Source organism: Pocillopora verrucosa, chromosome 9 (assembly GCF_036669915.1).
Source record: "Pocillopora verrucosa isolate sample1 chromosome 9, ASM3666991v2, whole genome shotgun sequence".
Taxonomy (NCBI): Eukaryota; Metazoa; Cnidaria; class Anthozoa; order Scleractinia; family Pocilloporidae; genus Pocillopora; species Pocillopora verrucosa.
Window position 1 is genome coordinate 1,885,841 of NC_089320.1, and position 12,425 is coordinate 1,898,265.

General features: G+C 38.5%; 2 protein-coding genes across 2 annotated transcripts; one reads left to right on the top strand and one right to left on the bottom strand.

Annotated features, from left to right (window-relative positions):
• Window positions 1-47: 47 nt before the first annotated feature.
• LOC131791388 (UBX domain-containing protein 11) lies at window positions 48-9,741 on the top strand. Its single transcript, XM_059108718.2, has 16 exons — window positions 48-206; window positions 920-960; window positions 1,321-1,392; window positions 2,129-2,223; window positions 2,998-3,052; window positions 3,218-3,291; window positions 3,785-3,914; window positions 4,557-4,696; window positions 4,933-5,022; window positions 5,455-5,532; window positions 5,790-5,913; window positions 6,056-6,162; window positions 6,561-6,625; window positions 7,112-7,193; window positions 7,310-7,377; window positions 7,716-9,741. The coding sequence occupies exons 1-16, from the start codon at window positions 151-153 to the stop codon at window positions 7,846-7,848; spliced, it is 1,410 nt and encodes a 469-aa protein (XP_058964701.2). The 5' UTR covers window positions 48-150; the 3' UTR covers window positions 7,849-9,741.
• Window positions 8,882-12,213, bottom strand: LOC131791385 (quinone oxidoreductase PIG3-like). Its single transcript, XM_059108716.2, has 5 exons — window positions 11,888-12,213; window positions 11,542-11,573; window positions 10,650-10,994; window positions 9,733-9,929; window positions 8,882-9,476 (listed from the first exon to the last, which is right to left on the bottom strand). The coding sequence occupies exons 1-5, from the start codon at window positions 12,202-12,204 to the stop codon at window positions 9,261-9,263; spliced, it is 1,107 nt and encodes a 368-aa protein (XP_058964699.2). The 5' UTR covers window positions 12,205-12,213; the 3' UTR covers window positions 8,882-9,260.
• Window positions 12,214-12,425: the final 212 nt, after the last annotated feature.

Here is a 12,425-nt window from a genome sequence, read left to right on the forward strand (position 1 = left end):
TTATTTGAGAAAGACTGGTAACTACTTCACAACCAATATGGCGGCGAATGGCGGACATTTCGTATTTCTGTTTGTTATGAAAGATTCGCAGCAGATTGCGGTTAATTTTTAGGTAAAAAAGGCTCGCAAAATATCAGAAACATTAAGACTATGAGCTCACCAATTTCTAGCTTGAAGAAAGGGAAAAGGACTCCACTCGATCCCAGGTAACAGTTGAAATTGGAAACGAAGATAAGTCTTAATGAGCACATTTTCTAGATCGCTTTGCGTTGCTAAGATAACTTGGTCCAAATGTGGACTGTCTTTGTGTTTTCTCTGGTTACTACCGGTCTAAATGTATTGGTTGTTTTCATGACAATTTGAACGATACTATACCGATCAAGACTTTGAATTGTTTGCTTCTTTACTGTTTCTAGTCTGGCTATCTTTTGAGTTTGGGTTATTTGTCAAAGTATGTTTCAATAAAGCACTGATTAATGTTATGTTTTTCCATCTGCATGGGGTGAACATGAATAAATTTTCAAAAATTTTTGACTGATCTAAAATTTGAATTTGTCATGATCAAGAGAGATAACGCGTCACGATTCATAATTATTCTTGGTAACAGAGCCTTTTTTCAAATTTATTATATTTTTATTCCAACTAACAATAATAGTAACAGTTATGATGATAATAATTGTAAAAAACAGAAAAAAAAGAGTAAATGTTAGTTTGTAATAAAATGACACCACACAGACAAAATCTACAATATTTATCTTGTAAAAAGAGGTTATGGGTTGTCATGGAGATGAATACACTTTGAAATAGAAGCAACAATTAACTCAGGAAACTTCAACTTAGCAGAAGAATTATTCAATCCCTGAAAATATTATCAAGTCTATTGACAGATACGCTTAATCTGTTTTCTCAAATTTTTCAGGCAAGCTCAAGTTCCATTCAGAAATTTAGAGCATGCTTCAGGTTAGTAATCAAAGTTTTATTGTAAATAGAATAAGACAGATAGTAAGTTTTGAGCTCTGTAAAGAAACATAGAAAGATGTTTTTTTTCTTGTCACAAGCATGGGACAAAGAAAAAATTCTGAGTCCCTATAAGGAATCGAACTTCAGACCTTCAGATTCTGTACTCCGATGTTCTACCACTAAGCCACTCTATGGTGAGCAAGGTCTATTACAAAGTTCATATGACACGCATCCTGCATACTACTAGGATCAGGAATGTCAATAGCATCATGTAAGATTTGATTCCTCATAGGGATTGAGTTTGTTGTTTTGTTAGTTTGCAATCATTTAATGTGGTGTGTTGATATTTATTCCATTAAGTTGAACTTCCTGGTGGTTCATTGAAAAAAGATGGATTGTCTAAAGTACCAAAGTCCTCAAGCTCAACAAATGGTGAGGGTAGCTCACTGGTTAATGTAAATATTTTTCATACTTACTCTCTAATTAAAGGAGAGTTCCATACAACAACATAGGTCCTCCTTCTAAAATCAATTGTTAAAAACTGGATCATTGGATAGTGAGTTTTCATAGCCGAGAGTTTTCATAGCCAATAGCCATGATGAGTTATGAGCCATTATACTGTGCTCTAAAAATATTGTAAGTGTATGCATCAAAAAAATAACATAATAAAATAAAGATGGGGAGATTTATCCATTCCACTCATGCTTGTTGGGTATTAGATGATTATAGCGAACCCGGCCATACAGGCCTTGTTGGCCATCTAAAATCTTATATTTAACACAGGCTAGTGGAATAATTGTTTATTAACACTACAAAGCACTCAGTTGATGAAGACCCCAATAAAGCTTGTTTATTGTTGTTAAGGAACTTTGAGGTTGTAATTTTCAGTACATTTTTTTTATGATAAATAAATAAATATTGAAATAATTCATATAATTTTATCCTTTGCTATGTGTTATAAATGTGATAATTTATCAGCCTACTTGCTGTCAGTTACCTCTATCAACAACAATACTCACAATATGAGGCAAAAATATGTTGGACTGACAGTTACAGTACATTCCAACAAAAACCTAGGAAATTGTCCAGTGTAGAAGTTGCAGCCTTAATTTGGTATTTTGTGGTGATTCATGGATAAATGCAACCATTAATTGCTGATGTTTTATAGCGCCATCAGACAGAGATCTTCTGAGCAGTATGATGTCACGTCTGGCTCAGGTGGAACAACAACTAAAATCTGCGCAGGCACAGATAGGAGAAAAGGTGAGAGCCAGCTGCCCCTGTGCACATCATTGACGACATTTAGGGTAGCCCAAAATGTTTGCCATATCCTTCATTTATTTGACTGTGTTGTATTACTGCCTGTAATAGTCAACCAATACTCATCCAATAACTGGTTAAAAGATGTGTATTAAGGATTCACTGCGGTCTTTGATTTACAAGTCTGGTTTCAAAGTTTAACCACACTTGTGCGCTTGAGACCAATAGAAAATGAGAGGTATAACGTTGAGGCATAATGAAAATAGTTAGGTCTCATTTTCCTGCTTCTTACATATCATGGTGTAATGTGCAATGGTGAATAGCAGATATCGTTTTGTATGTCATTTCATCAAAGTCTTACCATACATTATAATGCTTTAAATAAAGTTATGATCTATCAGAGTGCAGTAAACTACTAACAATAACTATGATATTTATAGTAACAATGAGCAGGAGCTTATTCCATGGCAAAACATGGTGAAGAATTTTGCTTCTCTCTTTCTCTTTTCCTTATTTTTTGCTATGATTCTTACATCAATCGTGAATATCCAATTTATTAGCTATTCTGATAGTGTGCTGGTGTTACACTTGAGGGTGGGGAGAGACATAGTCTACTTCAGCATCATTACCTCTAGTTACACCCCTAAGGCATCAGGGAGCATTTCGCCTGAAGAGCCCATGAGTTGTTGTGATAGAGATTCAGAGGAACAATGTCAAATTATCACTTTGTGTATATCAATGATAGGTTAGCTTGTTGTCTGTGTTTATCTATCGTAGGATAAGAAGATTAGAATACTAGAGGAGAAAGCTAAATTGTTGGAGAAAGCTCGAGGTAAGGACAATGGTTAACACACAGAAACCCGTCAGCAAATGCACAGTCATGTATTTGATTGCATACATACACTTTATAGTTGCTACTATTCGCTCTCAGACTTTTTATAAAGGCTATCACAAAATGTTTGAACGTGATTCTAATATACTAAATTGCCTTTTTTAGGATATAACTCTGGCACAATAACAGAGTTGGAGAAGAAGTGTAGAAGACTACAGACCCAAGTGTTTCAGATGGAGGTATGAACATGGCTGTTTTGTTGCATGAAGCGAGGAGGTGTATTTTTACATCCTGGGTGGGGGTAAAAATAACCAGGGGGGGGGGGGGTTAATGAGTTCTCGAGTTACTTTAAGGACACTGCCTGCTTTTCTCGCTGTGCATACTTTCTGCGCTCACGCAATGGTCATGGCCACGCGCGCGCGAATTGTAGCCTTATGAACAAAGGAAGAGTCATCCGTGATTTTTAGACTGAGGATTTTTAGTAAAAGGAGGAGATGGCATCGCTCCACTGTGGCCTGGGTTCGATTCCCGGAGCTGACTTCACACGTGGGTTGAGTTTGTTGTTCGACGGTTTCTCTCCGGGATGTTCGGGTTTTCTTCCCGCCGCCAAAAGCAACACTCTAAATTCCAATTTTGACCCGGAAACGATGGACATTGAGTCACTTAGTGTAAGTTCCGTTGCTTCACTCCAACTCCAATTGTTAAACGCAAGGTTTGTTTTCTTTACCACAGGAATTCCTTGCTGATTATGGTATGGTCTGGGTTGGAGATGACGCTAGTGACTCTGATTATGAAGTTTTAGAAGAACCAACATCCACACCTGCCCCCAGCTCAGTCAGCAGACAAGGAGTTTGGAATCCAAGTAAACTGAGCCTTTTCATATTGTTTCTCTCTAAACGTGGTGTCGAAAGATCCTTGCATCCCCACTCTGCAACGCATTCTGGGACTTGTACCATAGCGGTGTTGTTTTCCATCTAAACATGCAGAAATAACTATATGACCGGTTCAAAAAAGTCCCAAGGTTTTATATATGTGTTTTTGCTTAAAGAACTAGACTACGAGCAGTCCATGCTTTTCGGCGAAGTCCGTCGCACAAGGAAGAAAGTCAGTGAAAAAAAAGTTGTTGGTGTGCCGCTCGGAACACTGTGTAAGCTAACATCAATTTTTCACGAATTTTTTTTCTGATTCGTGGAGCTTCACCGAAAAGCAGGGACAACCTGTAGTCTGTTAGAGCATATATCTCCATGTGAACGATCACCAGTCGAATGTGTAAAAGTTAAAAGAAAGAAATGTTGGACATTTCGTTTTTTGAGCTCAAGTCTGCATTGGCGACTTGTTGGTCACAATTTGGACAATGAAACTACAACCTACTTATCATTTCCTTTTCACTGAAAAAACAAGTCTTCCTTTTATCAAAAAGTGTCATCATAGAATGAGTTTTTCTCTACATACCAATCACTCTTTTGACTCATTTCTTTTTTTTTATGTTTCCCTTTGATGTTAGACTCCTCTCTGGTTACGTCAGCACCATATGACTTTCAAATGGACTTTGATGTTGTTTTGAAGAATATCAGGGAACTGAACATTCTGGCAGGAGAGGGCTGTAGTGATGTATCACGGACTAAAGATGGAGCACGACTTAAGGTGAGGAATTTTTGTAGAACTTATAATAAGGAAGATAATGTTGGCCTATTCGTAGACTAGATACTAGTTGAGTGCTTTGTTACTAATTGAGGTAGGAAGCTACATGTTGTAAGGCAATTTTTTCCGCTCTTTCCTAACATGAGTATGACCCTATTTTTTGAGAATGTTGCCTTTACCATTGGACTTAAACCCCAAATGTTCAGCAGTGTCTAATATTTATTAATGATTCAATTTAGGTTCGCGATTCCGTGCCCTTGGTTTTGTATTCAAACGGCATTCTTATGTTTGGAGGACCTTTCAGGCCATATTCAGATCCAGTTACTCAGGTTAGTAATTCGTCACCAGTCGTTTATTACGTAAAGCAGTTTTTCATCGAATGTCATGAGACCAAAAACAAAGCAATCACAACGGCCAATTAGAACGAAGGAAGATATCACCAGAAGCCTATTAGAACGCAGAGTAACAACAACTTGTTTTTACGAGCTTCAGTGATCGTTTTTAGTTTTGGTTTTGTTTTGTTTTGCTGTTGTTTGTTTTTTGTTACGTAAAAAAAACTTTAAAAGATGTATGGGTTTCCTTCAAATATTTTCATCTCGATTCACATTTAAACAAGCTACAGTACGTGCATTAAAATTCATATATCAATGCCTTTTATCAAAGTAATCACCGATAAGTATTTAATTGCTGTGTATGCTCAGTAAAACTCCTGTATCGTTGCTTACACTGATTTTTTGTTTTTGCGATCATACTCTCTTCAGCAATGTATGCAAGATATAATGGACGGATATTTTCCAAGTGAGTTACAGACCAGATATCCCGGTGGAGTTCCTTTTGAGGTACTTGCTTAAATTTAGTTAACTCTTAGCAGTATCGAAGGGTTTATTCCGGCTCGACCTTTCATGACATAATGTCCTCCTGATTGCGGTGGACAGTGCAGGTGAAATGTTCACCTTGATCGTCATATGATGACACTTTAATTTTCACGCGAGTATCTATTTCAAAATTGAACTGTTGCCGCGAAATATTTACGATAACGAGCTGCACGCAACCAAGTTTTATGTAACTGATTCGCGTCTTGTTTTGTGTGTGACAGGTACAGGACAAAAGAGATGTTGTGTTTGAAGACAGAAGGACAGCACTTCTGTTTCCTGGAACAGGGAAGTCATTGGCTGGTGAGGAAAATGCCAAAAGCCACCGAGTCGAGGGTCATACACCAGGTCTGTTTAGTCGGTGGTATTCACTTTGAAAATAAAGCAAAATAAAAAGGAGGCAATAACCTTCTGCGCAATGATACTTGTGTTGCTTTGTATTCTTACCGTTTTTCTTTTATCCAGAAAATCCATTATTTTAATTTTTCAGGACAAAAGCAACAGTCCGTGGATCAATTTTTGTCGCGGCTTCCTCAGTCTGTTATCAAAGATGGTAAAATAATTGACGTGAGATCAGGAGTGGAAAATGTTATCAAGGTTTGTAGCCTCACAGATAGGAACTGAAGTGATCCTTTTCTTTTATTAAAGTGTTCAAAACCACTGAAGATGATATCAGTTAGCCTGCGGTGCAGGCGTTTTATCAGGACGAACTAGCGATACAAGCTCGCAGTCGTTATCCGGCCGGCCATTTTTGACTGAGAGTTGTAGTGGAGGTGGGGGGAGGAGGCGTGGAAGACGAGGTTTCCATTGCGACACTCCCTCCCCTCTCCTCCCTTTTTCCCGTCACTCACCCCTTGGTAAAAATTAATTTCTCTTCCCAGCCTCTTGTACTTTACTGAACTATTATCGTTTTAAGTATTCTGTTTTACATTGAGAGAAGTTGTTTGCAAAAGTTGATCCTACTCCATGCTGAATAGAGCTTTTCGCTTTAACAGGGTGGAGAAAGACAATCAGATATCCAAGTTCTAGACACTCCTGTGCTTCAAGAGATAAAATTAAGGTTAGGAAATTTGGAGTTTCCTTTCGTTAGGACGTATAGCATAGTTACAGACTTTCAGGTACTAGCATCGGAGAAAAGTGTTCTGTTGATCTTAATCGTCGCCAGTAAAAGTATATGTGGAGCAATTCAGTTACCTGATGCTTCATGCATGACTTCCCAGAGTTCAACTCAAACCTGTAGGTGCGGGTCATAGCTGCTGTTATTCAGCTAACTTTTGCCACTACAAGAGCGGAAGCTGCTGTGAATCGAGCTTAGTGATTGCTGCCATTTTGGGACAGTTGTGGCTAGGTTAATAATCTGTTTCAAATTTACGGCATCCGTGGCCGAATTTCGAGCTCATTTGAAGACGATATTCGAGCGGATAGGTTACGTGTGGGGAGTGGTTAACTTTTCTTCTAACCTTTTTACATGGCAGAAATAAAATTGTACGTTTTCGCATGCCTCTCCTTTTTAAGACTTTTCATTGTCTTCGTTGTATTCCTTTAGAGGTGCTGAGACTACAAGACCTCAATCAGCCGGTAAAACGCAGGTTTCTACTTTGAGGATCAAATCAGAGACAGGAGAAATGGTTGGATCTTGTTTTGTTTTGTTTTATTTTCTATTTCATTTATTTATGTACGTATTTATCTATGTTTGTCGTACAAGTCTCTTCAACCCCTTCATTTGACTTTTTCGTCTCTTTAGACATATATCCTGAAGATGAAGTTTACAGATTGTATACGAGATGTTAGAAGTCACATTGATGCTGCAAGGTATGCAAAGAAACGATAGAACACTATCGGATGAAAAACTAAAACTTATTCATGTCGATGTTTCGGTTCACTAGATAATCAAATTGAGCTATGCTCATATCGAAATGAATGAAGAGATGTTCGAAACATCAATGGTTGTTGCTATTAAATCACTTGCTGTGGAAGTCCAATTCGCAATTTGGGAGCTTGGACTTCTTCTTTCGTTTTACCGCACTTTGCAGACGTTCGTGTAATTTTACCTTTCCCAAGTGGGACTTATGCCTTAAACAATGTCTTATTAGAATGAAAATTGTCCGTAGCATTTAACGGAATTTTTCTTTTTCTTTTTCTTTTTATAGGCCGAAAGATGCTCCACCCTACGAAATAAAAACGTCTTTTCCTAACAGAGTTTACGATGATCCTAACGCAACTTTACAAGAATGTGGTTTAGTGCCCAATGCAACTCTTCACCTTCTTGTCAAGAAAGTTTGATACAACTACAAAGCTGCAATGCACCTTCGTCAATCTTGAACTTTCTTTACGCATGCGTTAATTGACGATCCTCCGTGATGTTTGACCACAGGAACCCACACAAACGGTGCGTCGGTTTGTATAACTGAATTTGGAGGAAATACATGGGAATGTCGAAACTTCTAGAGTAAGTCGTTCTACTATGCACTCGGATGATTGTCCGCTGCCGAACCCTTCGAATCGGTAAAATTTAGCATTTTCAGTTACAGAAACCACAATACAACATACCTAGTACATTATTCGCTCTGACTAAGCGCTAACGCTCGAAACTTCAGCTGTAGAAAATCTTTACAATGGCTAATTTACATCATCAACTCAGTTGATAAAACAAATTATATAGTAATACCTAGTAGTAAAATGTTTAATTTGAAATTTAATGAGTGTTTGTGGGATGTTATGGAACTTTTCGATTTCCCCATAAATTTCCGTTAAATTTATGATACAAATGGCCACGCCGTTGCGTGGTTTTCTTGTGGTTATCCTGACAGCTTTGCAGAACATCCATCCACAGGACAGCAAATAAGAAGCAGAAAAAGAAGTTATCCTTACTAACGTTAGCCTCTCAACAACTGGTCTCTTTTTTTTTTCGTGTGTAAATGGTGTAAATATTAAAATAGCGACTAAGATAAATAATACTTGTATTTTTACGTACGATTGCAGCTGTCTGATAACTGACGTGTTCCAAGTAGGTTTATGCAACGTAATGAGATTATGAATTTCTATTTAAAACGGGAATCATTTAAGTAGAATATGAAACACACGGTTTCTTTAATATTTATTGAGACGTTCGTACCATTTCTTTTTTTATTTGTTTTTAATATTTGATATCATCTTTTACCGTTGTAATGAAATTGTATTTAGGATGGAAAATATACACTAACTTACTCTAAAATGGACACTCAAACCGATCTATTCGTAGAATGGGATACTCGTGCGTTGCTGCATCATTCGTGACCGTTTTTTGGTCCCTTGACCAAATTACTATTCTCTGCTGTCCTATCAATGAATCAGTCAACAAACTGAACCTACGTTCTTCAGTATTTGCTTGTGCGACGCCAATAGCCTTTCCTCCCGAGACATAGTACACTACAGGGTTGAAAATCAAAATAGACTATGAAAGCAGAGGTACTGTAGGATTGTGGGAAGCTTCCTGGCCGAGCACAGTCTTTCATTATGCAGACAAATATTATGATCGAATAAATTAATGGATAGTTTCTATTGGTCTGTAAGTTAATTGTTATGCCCTAGAACTGTGCATAGTGAGGGCCAAAAAAACCCTTCAATGACCATGTTAGCTTCTCAACCATTCACCCCTGTCAGGGGTGAGTGGTTGAGAAGCTAACCAACACCTGGCCTTGAGAGCCAAATGCAGATCAGAGTTCAGATTTGTTTATTGTGACATTTTCATCTACTTGAGGTGTAGCTATCTTAATAACTATTTTTCCAATGTTTTGGTTGGACTCCATCTTCATGTGAGCAAGTTGAATCTGATCCATTGTAAACACTGAGTCCACAATGGTCTTCATTTTACCAGTGGCAAATAGTGGAACAATGGTTTTTGTAAATGCTTGCACTAATTCTGCCTTGTACTGTGGAATAAATTTAAAAATAAGTAAAATAGAGAAAATACAAAATGTCCTGGGGGTCCTTTGACATGAAAAAAATGAGGGGAGAGGGGAGTGGCTGAATCTCATTTCCAAGGTCTTTCTTTACCTTGTCACAGGGTTGTTGAGGGAGTGCAGAGGATTGATGCATTTCATCAATATGGAAACTGTGCACTGCAATTTAAGACTTTCCTTTTCTGATTTCCTATAGGACACCACTCTTCAAGATGAATAAACTTACCTCAAGAGATCTACTTCTCAGTGTTGTGGCTATGAGTGATCCTCTCTTTTTTAACAAATCTCTAAGTAAGTTCCCACTCACATTTCCTCCTCCTAACAAACCATACAGTACCCAACGACCATCAAGAGCAAGGCTCCTAATGTTTTGCTCCCAGAAGGAACTACCAACACAGTCGAGGATTACATCTGCCCCTTTTCCTGAGGAAATAACAAAAATTCCTAAAAATCTTAACACAAGTAGCATGTTGCCAGAGTGCAAAGGCCTCGCACCATTGTAGATAGTACAGTTCTATTAGTGTATCATTATGGTATCCAGTTTATAATCTCATTATTTTCTTTGGCAGAAAGCTGTAGGAAACATTTGGTAGAATTTTCTTACATTATCAGGGAGGAGAGGTGGAGGGGCAGGGGAAGGGGGCCAGAAAGAGCTGTCTTTGACACAAGACATACTGTTGTAGATTAAGAATTACAGCTTGCCATTGCAACCTTTAAGAATGTATTTCATTCTAAAATCTTGAAGTTTCATTACACTGTCTAGTGAAAAATGATGAGAAGGGACAAAGCAATAATTTCTAATGTGTTATCTAATCTAGATCTTGTACCCAGACCTTCCACAGCCATGCATTTCAGTTACAGCTAACTGGTAGGGTCTGGGTAGGAGATTAGGTGTTATCTTGACACACCTAATTTCCCTTTAAAATTTAAAATTTTATTATAGAAGCAGTCTATAGGGAAATATTAAATTAGGTCTTTGGAGGTGAAGGCTCAGTTGGTGCCAGAGAAGGAAGTTTTAAGTTAGGAAAAGGAAGACAGGGGGAGATTTCTACCACCAACTTGTTTTCAAAAACAGACATAAGCTTTTCATTGTCATCAAAACAGCACCAAGAATTCATGAACTATCTTTGAATAATACAACACCTCCTGTCACACTTTCTATCCAGTAGGAAAAATCTCCTGTCTTATAATTGAAGCCTCCCTTGGCTCCAAGTGACTCTGCCATTTTGATCTTTTCCTCTGAGCCTGCAGTCACATATGGCTGTGCTCCAGCCACTAATGACAGTTGTACCAGTGCTGTTCCAACACCACTGCCACCAGCATGGATAAGCACCACATCACCACTTCTAACTCTCCCAAGAAAGTGCAGAAGTTGATATGCTGTTAGCCATGCTTCAGGAATGGCTGCAGCATCAGAAAATTCAAGAGAATCAGGTGCAGGCATGACAAGGACCTCTTCAACAGCAACATATTCTGCATACCCTCCTCCTTATCAGAAAACAGCAAATTAGTAAATTACAGAATATTACAATGCCCATAAAAGCCAGTTATTACAGGGGACATGGCTAAGGGGGAGGGGGGGGGGTTCCTGAGGTGCTCATCACTCACCCATCCCTTACCTTTGAGAGATAATTTTCATTAAGTGATTAGATTAACACAAATCTCATACTATGGTTTGTGAAAAACTGCGAATATAAGGAATGTACATGGCATGAATGTTCTCTAGTGCCTGTCCTTCATACATTATGATACAAGATCATATATATAAAGAAGTAAAGCATGTGTCAGTCCCCTATATGTAAGGCACAATTAAATTAATAACCTACACACCTTCCCATCCTTAAAATATCCTTGCTACACCCCTGTATCTACATAGCATAATTTTTTTGGCTAAAGAACAAAGCTTGTTGAAAACCGCTTCCCTTCCAACAATGAGAACAGAGGTCATTGCCCCAATCTTCTCTTAGCTGCTTGTGGCACTGGTGCTTGCAAGGTAAAGAAAGAACTGCAAGACTTTATGAAATAACGTACTGACCTCCCAATAAAGACATAACTTTGTCGCCTTTCCTGTAAAAGTCAAAACAAAACAAAACAAAATTCAGCTACGTTTTACCAGCATTTCATCATGCAGAGAGGCTCGGATAGAAGGGGTGTGAGGGGGGGGGGGGGGAGGTGGGTGTTGTGGTTGGCACAGAAAGATCCATCTGGAATAAGGAGCTAAAATAAACATTTCAAACAATTGCACTGCAACTGTCATTGTACTTCAGTATTCAGTAATCCATCCTACATCTACCCTTACGGTTCTAAAGCAGTATTCGATCAGCGCCTGTGAAGGGTGTGTGACGATACAGGACGGTACAAAGCTTGAAATAACAACTTACTTCCATTTCCTAACACATTCCTCTCCCACTTCTTCTATCACACCAGACACCTCAAGTCCAAGAATGTCCGATTCCCCAGCAGGGGGAGGGTAGAGTCCTCGCCTTTGGAGAGTGTCTGCCCGATTCAATGCAGTGTATTCCACGCGGATCAACACTCGTGTCTTTTCGGCTGTTGGCTTTGGAGCTGTGCCGATATGTAGGTTCTCTGCGCCACCGGGTGTAAATAGAACAGCTTTCATTTTAGGATTCCCATAAACGATGTTGGTGGCTAGAAATAAATCGCATAGTACAACTACAAGAAATTTCAGTGATCTCATGTTTCCTTCGCGGCGACGGAAGCCTGGGACGAGTGGAAGGATGTCTTTATTTGAAGTATTTACTGGATTACTCGAAATACTGCTGGTAAGAGTGGAGTGGGCTCAACTTTAATAGCTCAATTAAAGTGCTTCCAAAAGCATTTTAGTTAACAATATTACAAGGGTCGTGTTGTTGTCATATATTGAACTAAAGCAAGAGGTTATAAACAGTTTATAATCTC

What these genes read in the sequence shown, in the direction of transcription:
- LOC131791388 (XM_059108718.2), top strand. Translation starts at nt 151, where the DNA reads ATGAGCTCACCAATTTCTAGCTTGAAGAAAGGGAAAAGGACTCCACTC. An exon ending in ACAAGGAGTTTGGAATCCAA is followed by an intron (nt 3,915 to 4,556) that starts GTAAACTGAGCC and finishes CTTTGATGTTAG; the next exon opens with ACTCCTCTCTGGTTACGTCA. An exon ending in ATTCAGATCCAGTTACTCAG is followed by an intron (nt 5,023 to 5,454) that starts GTTAGTAATTCG and finishes TACTCTCTTCAG; the next exon opens with CAATGTATGCAAGATATAAT.
- LOC131791385 (XM_059108716.2), bottom strand. Translation starts at nt 12,204, where the DNA reads ATGAGATCACTGAAATTTCTTGTAGTTGTACTATGCGATTTATTTCTA. An exon ending in AGTTATGTCTTTATTGGGAG is followed by an intron (nt 10,995 to 11,541) that starts GTCAGTACGTTA and finishes TTTTCTGATAAG; the next exon opens with GAGGAGGGTATGCAGAATAT. An exon ending in TGAGAAGTAGATCTCTTGAG is followed by an intron (nt 9,477 to 9,732) that starts GTAAGTTTATTC and finishes TTTATTCCACAG; the next exon opens with TACAAGGCAGAATTAGTGCA.